The sequence below is a fragment of the Danio rerio genome, chromosome 22 (genome assembly GCF_052040795.2).
Source record: "Danio rerio strain M-AB ecotype USA chromosome 22, GRCz13ab, whole genome shotgun sequence".
NCBI lineage: Eukaryota > Metazoa > Chordata > Actinopteri > Cypriniformes > Danionidae > Danio > Danio rerio.
In genome coordinates this window covers 6,307,200-6,317,411 of record NC_141042.1, presented here as the reverse complement: position 1 = coordinate 6,317,411, position 10,212 = coordinate 6,307,200, and the positions used below count along the sequence as shown (strand labels likewise).

Sequence of the window (10,212 nt, the reverse complement as noted above, 5' to 3'; positions counted from 1 at the left end):
CAGAGTATGTAATGTGTAGTTCTGACTGAGTAGCTCAGTCAGATAAAACGCTTGATTCGTGTGCGAAACCCTTTTCTCTACACGGGTTCGAAGCCTGTGGAAGACTCATTCTAATTTTTCTTTTTAGATTTATTTTGGTTATATACTGTTCTGCTACACAGATATTAAAATCAATAATGCACACAATGACACTGACACCAAGTAATAAGAATCTTTATTTGGTATGGACATGATTTGTTGCTGTGAAAAAATGACGAATCTGCCAATCTGCAAACGTGACTAGCTAACATCTGGAATGGGACACCAGTTAACACGGTCACCAGTTAAACCGTAACACCGTTTCGACACACCCAAAAATAACGTTGCAGCGGAGTGGATCTTTACAAATAATACCTACTGGTCATCATCGGAAACCTTGTTTTATATCTACTGCAGTATGAAGAACATTTTATTGTTCTTTCTATGCTTTCAGGTCATGAATGGTAAGGTTTAGGATTTTTCTTGAGAACTTTCGGCTTCACTTTTGCCATTTTCCGCATTTTTATTTTATTGTCATATTTCATGTCCTAATCATTAATACAGTTGTAATTTACTTTGTTATTCAACAACACTTTATTCGTATATTTACATTAAGGTCATGTTCATTTTTTGGGTATGTGTCATAAATATGGTGTTTTTGTTTTTATGACTATTCATACCATTATTTTATAGTGGTAAAGTAAAGGTTTTATATTGGGATATTCAGACTTTCTCCTTAATAATATAGTTTCAGAACAGTATTCTTTGCAAATTCTAAATAGTAAAATCATATTTGCAGGCAATGACTGTTAAAGTACTGTACAATGTTCACAGTCAATTACATAGTGCTAATGTTGTTTTGAAGTCACAATTCAGATCGAATAGTTAAATTAGCTTGGTAAACAATATGAGACAGTTAAATGAGTGAATGTGCGAATATAAAACCAACTTTATCTTCATCTGTGCTAATTGGTCCACGTAATGTTTGTTGTAACCTAATAATGAAGGTTTTATATCACATTTTTAAGCCTTATTCCTTTTATGAAATATGCTGCCATTCGAATAACAAACATCTCTTTCACAGCAAATAACCTCGCTTTATTAGTGTGAAAATGAATATGCATCTGCATAATTTTAATAAAATAATTTTGTCCAAGTGAATCAAAAAAGATAGTAATTCTGTTTTATATAATCCATGATTCATGTCCCTGATGCTTACTTGTTGGTATCTGTTTTACTTACATTTTGATGTCGACTCTCAATTAATGTTTATTGTTTAAATTAATTGTATTTAACGATTGTTGTTTTTATAATAATTGTACTTAGTTACTTGTAACTGTTTCTCTCTCCATTTGCAAGGTGTGTTTGGTGATTCAGTATCAGTGAAGGAGGGAGATTGTGTCTCTCTTCACACCGGTCTTGCTGAAATAGAGAAGGAAGATGTAATACAATGGAGGTTTGAAACCATTGTCATTGCTCAAATCATTAGAACGATTAATTCGATCTCTATAAAGGAGGATGTCCTCAATGGGAAATTCAAAGACAGACTGAAGTTGGACAATCAAACTGGAGATCTCACTATCAAAAACATCAGATCTGAACATAGTGGAAATTATGATGTAAACAACTTCAATACCTTAAACAAGAGCTTTAATGTAACTGGTGAGTATATAATGCATTCCAGTGTTACATTTAGCTTATTTACATTTTTTGGTCCGTGAAGTTTATCGTAAAAATACAAACATAATTGTTAAACATGCAACACATACAAAGAATCCATGTGTTTTGGTAAAACTAGAAATGTGTGAATTAGATTTATAGACACCGGAATTATTTGCCTCTAAGCTTATGACGATATAACATTTTCATGTTGTAAATAATTGCTAAAGCTTTTTAATCAAGATATATACAATGGCATCAAAATATTGACATAAGCTGCTAAATAAGGTTGTTCAGCAGGTACTGTATTAAAACAAAAAACTATTTTGTGTATTACATTATTGTATGCACATGTTTAGTGTATTTAATCAAATTAAATGGCAAAAGAATGTACAATAGGTAGCACTTTACAATTAAGTCTCATTAGCAAATGCTTGTTAATGCATTCAAATCAACAGTGGGAAATAACCATATACAGTGTGTTAAGGTAATTTAAAAATGATTTACGTTCAGTTAACTGAATTGAATTAGTTATTTACTACCTAACGTTTATTAATGCAATAATGACTTATTAAATGCATTATTATGCATTAAATAAGAAATCAACATTACCAAAACATAAATGCATTGTAGTTGTCATTATATTGACTTTTTACTGATGTTAAGTGTAGCCTACTGTACAGAGTTAGCAAACAAAACTCCTATAAACAGTCAAAGAATTTTCAACAGCATAGGCCAGATTATAAACATATTCATGTTTGAAAATAAACAGCTGTGCTGTAATGAACAACCACTGCCAATACAAAAATCTGAATATTCTTAGAAGACACTCTGAAAGTTTAAATAAAAATTATTCAGTGTACAATATAAATATCATGCATGTTCATTATCATGATATGTTGAATCGGTTTATGTCTACCTGCCATTTTGGATGTTTTTGGATGTTTCAGTTTGCTTTTGTTGTTTATTAGTTGTACAATTACAACATATTTTATCCTAAAACAATTTTACATTGCAACAATGATGGGACAAAAATATTAGGACAAACCCCTTAACCCTACTATAATTTTTTTACAGTTGATCCAAGTAATAAAAACCAAATTTTTGACAGAGCTCTTTACCTACACCTACACCAATATGGAACAAAATCAATGCCAAAAGTATTGAATTAAAAAGCTTGTTGAATAGATCAACAAAAGATCATTCAACAAACTAAAAAAAATAATGCACCGAATTAACAAGATCTTGCATTTTAATGTCTTGAATTCCAGGGTTTGTATTTTTAGATCCTGAAATTTAACAAAGCTGTTTATTTAAGCTGTGAATATTTCAACTAAAAATATTTCAAACACGTTTTAGTACTTTTACGAAAACGTATACAATATATGATAGTATTCAAAAGGCAATTTTCTGTTCATTTTATTTTAGTTTAAATATTCGCTTCCAAAAATTCTGTGGTTCAAATTCAACTGTTAAAATTTGACATTACATCCGGGAACTGCAGGAAAAGCAATGGATTGAAAATCGCCTGCTGCTCTTTCACCAGCAGGTGGAAATGCAAAAATGCACGATTTTTAACCCAGTAAATAGGCAAGAAAAAAAGCTAATAAACGCACAAAAGTAGCATTTAATATTAATAGCAATGTCTTGGGCAATATAAGTAATAAAGTGAATATGAGTAAAATGAGTAAATAATGTTTTGGACATTTATATTTGGCCTTAACGGAAGCCAGCTGGTGATCACGTAAGCCGTAAACCTCACTCCTCAGATCTCAAGAGGTGATCCAGCGACAGGCGTGTTCTGAAATCTTTAGCCTCCTCTTTAGAGCATTTGTCTCCCATGGTGGTATCGCTGGCTTTTGCTCTGCTCGGACTGGTGGGGTTACATGCACATAAACCGTTTTTTGACAAATATGATATTACACATTCTCTATCTTTATTAACTTTTTTATATCGACTGCTAAAGTATAATTAGTGTAATAAAAACGTATAATATAAACAATATAAACAAGATAGATAAACATAAGTACCAGGGCTAAGGACAATTTAGAACAAAGATATTAGTTTCAAAACCAGAGAGATTTTATGAGAATGTCACAAAACAGTTTACTTTGGAACTGTTAGACAGAGTTGTCACATGTCCATGTATTTATTCATTCATTCATTTTCTTGTCGACTTAGTCCCTTTATTAATCTGGGGTCACCACAGCGGAATGAACCACCAACTAATCCAGCAAGTTTTTTATGCAGCTGATGCCCTTCCAGCCGCAACCCATCTCTGGGAAACATCCACATACATTCACACACACACTCATACACTACAGACAATTTAGCCTACCCAATTCACCATACCGCATGTCTTTGGACTGTGGGGGAAACCGGAGCACCCGGAGGAAACCCACGCGAAGGCAGGGAGAACATGCAAACTACACACAGGAACGTCAACTGTGCCAAGGTTCGAACCAGCAACCTTCTTGCTGTGAGGCGACAGCACTACCTACTGCACCACTGCCTTGCCTTCCATGTATTTATTATCTATTTATTTATGTTACTTTGTCGCCCTCTAGTGTTTTGTTGCTGTTATGATTTCAAGTTGATTTTGCCGCACCTGCAGACCATTGACTGGCGATTTAAGAGCTCGCGCTGTAGTGTTTCAGTGACGGGGATTTAAACGGTCGTCAAGGCGTGGAGTTGTGCTCCTTTTGTTTTCAGCCTTTGTTTTTTTGTATTTTCTCCCCACACTTTGTTAATTTTTGGTTATTTAGTTAATAAAGAAACCGATCCGTTTGTCTCATCCCTTATATGATGTTATGTCTGTGGTCGTATCAAGAGTGTTTAGGTATATTTAATGTTGGGTATGAATGGGACGTGTAATTTCAGTTATTCATGCAGAACCGTCTAATATATGGCATAACCATTAAGGGGTTATTAGACTAGGAAGTGTTTGCGCTGTTTAAACGCAGCTATGTCAGGATTGGGAAAGGCTATATATTTTCATTATTTAAATTAAAGTTGTTATTATTATGCAATTTATTGCTTTTCCTACAGTTCCCGGATGTAATGTCGAATTTTAACAGTCGAATTTGAACCACTAAATTTCATGGAAGCGAATATTTGAACTGAAATAAAATGAACTGAAAATTGCTTTTTCAATATTATGCATATTTTTAAAGGCTATTGAACATTTTGTGAGTGAAATCTGGAAATGGAATATGAATTATTGAATTTATAATTATGAAAACGTGTTTGAAATATATTTAGTTGAAATATTCACAGCTTAAATAAACAGATATGTTAAATTTCAGGATCTAAAAATACAAATCCTGGAATTCAAGTCATTAAAATGCAAGATCTTTATTTTTTTGTATTATTTTTTTCAGTTTGTGCTATTCAACAAGCTTTTTAATTCAATTCTTTTGTCATTGATGTTGTTCCATACACCTATACAGTAAAACTTTTTCTGATTCCTGTAACTGCATGGAAATCTTAATGAGCTGCATGAACTTTAATGGTCATTTTTACTATTTAAACTATGAAAATATTTGTAAAAATATGATTAGGTAAGAACATGAGAGCCTGTTGCATTTGCAAATGAAGTGCATTAATGTTGCATGTATTAACAGTTTTCAGTGTGGAAAGGCAATTTATACAAATAATAGTTGACAAATAGGTTGGTGATGTGGTTTTATTCACTTGAGTTTCCATTTAACAAATGCCAAAATGACTTGCATGTAATAATAAATGAAGCTATTTAAAATGAAGAAGATTAAAATTAACACCAATATATTCTCACTAATCACAGATGTCATGCCACATACTGCTAACTGAATTTGAATAATATGTTCTTCTCCGGATGTTGTTCATTTACCCTGAAAATGTTTCTCTGGTCCAACTTGAATTTCAGCAACTGTTTTTTTGTTCATTCTCTAGCTGTTGTAGAGGAAAAACAATCATTGATAGTGATGGAGGGAGATTCTGTCAATCTGCAACCTGATGTTCCTGAAATACTGAAATACGATGTGATCCAATGGAGGTTTGGACAACCTGTTGTAGCTAAAATCGACAGAGTGAATAGAAGTGTCTCCACACCTGATGTAAGATTTCGATACAGACTAGAGGCAAATTATTTGACTGGATCTCTAAAGATAAGTAACATCGCAACCAATTGCTCTGGACTTTATGAAGTAGACATCCGCAGCAGCAACAAACACACTATACACAAGTCATTCTATGTGACTGTCACCGGTGAGTCCATACATCTATTAATGAATTCAAATAGAGCAAAACTTTGTGAATAGTTTAGAAGAAAATTGCACCAAATTACATGTTGAAAACCACAAAGTAACATGCCCGTGGTACCGTTTAGTGCCAGTTTTCCTGGCATTGATGACTACGCTAAATCCATAGTGTGATATATATGCTTAAAGTTGCAATAAAATGGAGCTAATTCTTGAGTATATATTATTGTACATCAGAGCTTAACAGATAGTCTAGTAAAGACAGTAAGGCCTTTATTTTATGTATTGGTTGAGGTAGCATGCTAAATTGGATGTAGATTAATGCATTTGTAGGAACATGTTTAAATATTATTATTTATTTATTTAAATATTTTTGTATGGATGTATTGAAAATCTGATTAGCTGTTCATTAGTGTTCTGCATGTGTTTGTTTAAACAGGTGAAAAAAAAACGGAGTCAGTATTGGCTGGAAAATCTGTCACTCTGAAGACTAATAGTACTAAAATACTGAAAGATGAGTTGATAGTGTGGATGTTTGGAGGCACTGTCATAGCTGAACTGTCCAAAGTAGACCAGCGATTCTTTTTGCATGATGATGATGAAGCATTCAACGGCAGATTGAAGTTGGACAATCAGACTGCAGCTCTGACCATCACAAAGACCAGTACTACAGACTCTGGACTCTATCAGCTAATGATCAGCAGCACGGGATACACCGTCCATGAGAGATTTGTTGTCAGTGTTACTAGTGAGTAGATCAAACCTGTTTAATAATGATCTTATAGGTGTGATGATCAGATGTGCTCCAACATTAGGCACATTCAAATCAAGACTGAAAACACGTCTGTTTAGCTGTGCCTTTACCAAATGAGCACTGTGCTATGTCCGACAGATCGCACTATTTGCGTCTTTTTTTAATCCTATTTAAACCTGTTTTTTAACCACTTTGAATTGTTTTTATTTATCAAACTTGTTTGTTTATTTATTTATTTATTTTTAATCTTGTCACAACAACAATCATGGCTGAGTGTAAAAAAATAAAAATCTGGCAACCAGTCTTCTCTACAAGACAGACACCAAATGGCGCCTGCCAGTGTGCACAAACTCGTAGAAAAGATGTGTCACGAGGAGGTGGACTTTTCGTACAGTGTGTGACTAGTCTTTAAAATCTCTGTGAGCCATCGTACAAGTGCAGATACATCTGTACCACCTCTGTTGCTCTACTCCTCAGTGGATTTATGTGTATTTTATTAGGAGACAATACAAACTCCCCAAAAAAGTTCGCTTTGGTGAGCTACAGTATTTCCAACTGCAGACACAATATCAAAAGAAAGTCGGTTTTTGTTCAGAATGACATCACTTCAGTTCATTCTTCGATTTAGCTTGAGGTATACTGGGGCTTTAAGTCTGGTACTAGGTTTAAGTCTTGAAAGCATTAATTAATAATCTGTGAAAATATCTAAAAACATTTGCAATAGTAAAAACAAGTCAAGTCCTTTATTCGATATAAATATTTACCAACAGTAATCAACAGTGAATCAATAAAATGATCTATTCAGTTGTAGTTACATTAGCTAATTCATAACTAAATGTGAAAATCAGATTCATGCTCATATTCACGGTTTTTCCTTAAAAATTCTGAAGATCTATGGTGTTTTTAGCAATCTAAAATGTTCGTGTTGAAGCAAATGAAAGCTGATGATTTTCATGACACGTTGGTGATGCTTTTTAGTGTAACTTTACATTATTTACAGTCTCTCTTTATCTTTTCAGATTCAGTTTTGGCTTCATGTGCGCCTCCAGGTTGGTCTTCACGTACTGTCACATGGATTGTTTTTGGTCTTCTTCTTCTTCCAGCAGTTGTAGTTATAGGCTTGGTCAAATTCTATTGCAACAAGATTGCTGATCTAAAAAAATCTTGTGAGTATCACAGCTAATTAATTCAATATCAGATAATCATTTTTACAGCTCTTTTCATGTTATTAAATGATTTGTTGTTAGTTTGAATGACTAATGAAAGTTTTAAACATGCTACAAAAAAATAGGTTCTTGTTTTCTGTTAGAAGCATGAATAGAGGATCATATATTTTTTTATCAACATAGTGATTTCATAATCACTTGCAGTTATTATTTTTTAAACTTAAAATAAACTCTGTCACACACACTGCGATATATATATATCAAGATATGACACTATATTGTTTAAAATCTACGAAAGTGGGCACGTAACTTGATAAAATTTATGTCTTTCTGTTGTATTTATATTGTGTATTATCTCAATATCTGCCCACTCGCGGCATAACAGAGCTGTGAAGGGAGCGCTCTTGCCCTCACACACAAATACAGGCATTTAAACGCGCACAAACACACCTTTTAAACTTAACAAAAACTCTTGAAAACCTTTATTGTCTGCTGTGTTTTAATATGGTGTAATGATTATTATGCGTTATTGAAACATAAAGGAGGATGCAGCAAAGAACATCACTATAAATTAAAACTACTTTATTGTTTTATGCAGCAGCCTTACATTTAAAAGGGAAACATAAGGGTGATCATACGCAAAAAGACCCCAGAGGTTAGGCTAAGGCTAGATGTTTTCTTTCCCTTATTTCTTTATTTGTTTGGCGCATGTACTCATGTGCGATCAGAAAACTGCCCGCCTCTCCTTTCACTCTGCCCCGAAGCCTCAGCTGGCCCTCCTTGGCCCAAGGTATTCGGCGGGCCGAAAAAGGCCGGCCGCTGGCCCCAAGAAAGGCCCGCTTTGGCCCGATTAGGCCCCGGAAGTGACTGTGGAAACGCGACTGGCCTTGGCTCGCCCTGGCTCGCTCGCTTTAGGCACGATAGTGGAAACGCGGCTATTGACTCTATCCGGTCGACCTTAAAAAAGAAAATAGAAAATAGGCTCTATTCTTACAAATAAACTGCATAGTTGCAATCAAAATAACTACATTCTCAACTAAAAAAAGCCTCCAAAGTACAGTTTGTTGTCTAACTACAGAATTATTATATATATATATATATATATATATATATATATATATATATATATATATATATATATATATATATATATATATATATATATATATATATAAAATATATATTAGGGGTGTAACCAGTTAAAAAAAATCACAGTGGTGTCACGGTTCGGTATGTTTTCGATACAGCAAAAAAAAAGAGAAAAAAGCCAGAGGATTTCTCTGATTTAGATTTTTTTTATGTATTAAAACTAACATAATAAAAGTATGATCCTATTTTTTTCCTAGCTGTGGGGCCAGAAAACCAAAAAGCTTCCTACAAAAAAAAAAATATATATATTGTAGTTAAACAAATAAAAAGGAAAGAACAATTTAGTTTGTATATGGAACTCAGTTTCAATCAATTTTTAAGTTTTTTTTTTTATTTTCGGAAAGATGAGTTTACACCTTTTCTTCAGATAGCACAGATCTGCTTGATTTGACTGTCACCTGCCATTTCAGTGGATCTGAAAGCAGGAATTATCTGACTGAAATGGGCTTATCAAGAAATAATGTAACCAGGCTCTATAACATTTAACATTTTCTTAAAACCCGAAATTTCCACTACCGATTAAGGTCTCTCATATCCATAGCTATAAATGTACTGATCGCCTCGGCCTTGTTTTGAACTAAAGTCATTAGAATCAACAGCAAATCAGCCAGCAAAGTATCAATAACAGATTTTTATTGGTAATTTTTGTAAACTGCATGACTTATACCTGTTAAGTTTCGTGCCATTGCTCTATAATGCAGTAAATTATTGCGTGCGTGTGTGTGTGTGTGTGTGTGTGTGTGTGTGTGTGTGTGTGTGTGCACGCTGTGTGCGCGTGAGTGGGGGAAAACTGTATTTCTGGCAGACACGTAAACTAGGAGAAAGTTTTTCTCTCGTGCTTGAACTACATCTGACAGATTATAACGGCTTTAACACACACTTTTCAAAGTTGTGTGTCACAAAAACACTCCGTAATCCACTCAAAATGTTATTGAATCCCATTTTTGGAGCGCAAATTATCAGTTGTACACGCTGTAAACGGAAGTTCTAAACATTCTATGTTCTACTGTTTAACATGAAAGCGGGGAAAGCAGCATGTTGTCTGCCACATCATTTAGGATGCCATGTTGAGCGTTGTTGCACTGAAAACAGTATATTTGTACTTCGTCTCTTTTATCTTTTTAGATATTAGTCTGAACCGAATCGTTGGGTTTGCAATGCGTACGAACGGTTCAATACGAATACACATATTGTTACACCCATATATATATATATATAACCTAATTGA

At 33.8% G+C, this 10,212-nt stretch overlaps 1 protein-coding gene across 2 annotated transcripts in view; it reads left to right on the top strand.

Moving 5' to 3' along the window:
* The first annotated feature begins 321 nt into the window (after positions 1-321).
* si:rp71-36a1.2 overlaps positions 322-10,212 on the top strand; it is an 11,300-nt gene continuing 1,409 nt past the window's right edge. The window contains exons 1-6 of one of the 2 annotated variants that reach the window (XR_015521517.1): positions 322-482; positions 1,378-1,680; positions 5,608-5,922; positions 6,355-6,663; positions 7,689-8,880; positions 9,023-10,043. Coding sequence is in view for 1 of the 2 variants with exons in the window: in XM_087303600.1 (XP_087159726.1) it covers positions 437-482; positions 1,378-1,680; positions 5,608-5,922; positions 6,355-6,663; positions 7,689-7,835 (1,120 nt within the window). In the remaining variant the exon portion in view is untranslated. Of the gene's footprint in view, positions 483-1,377; positions 1,681-5,607; positions 5,923-6,354; positions 6,664-7,688; positions 8,881-9,022; positions 10,044-10,212 lie in introns of those variants that run through there. The other variant, XM_087303600.1, reaches the window with a different exon arrangement.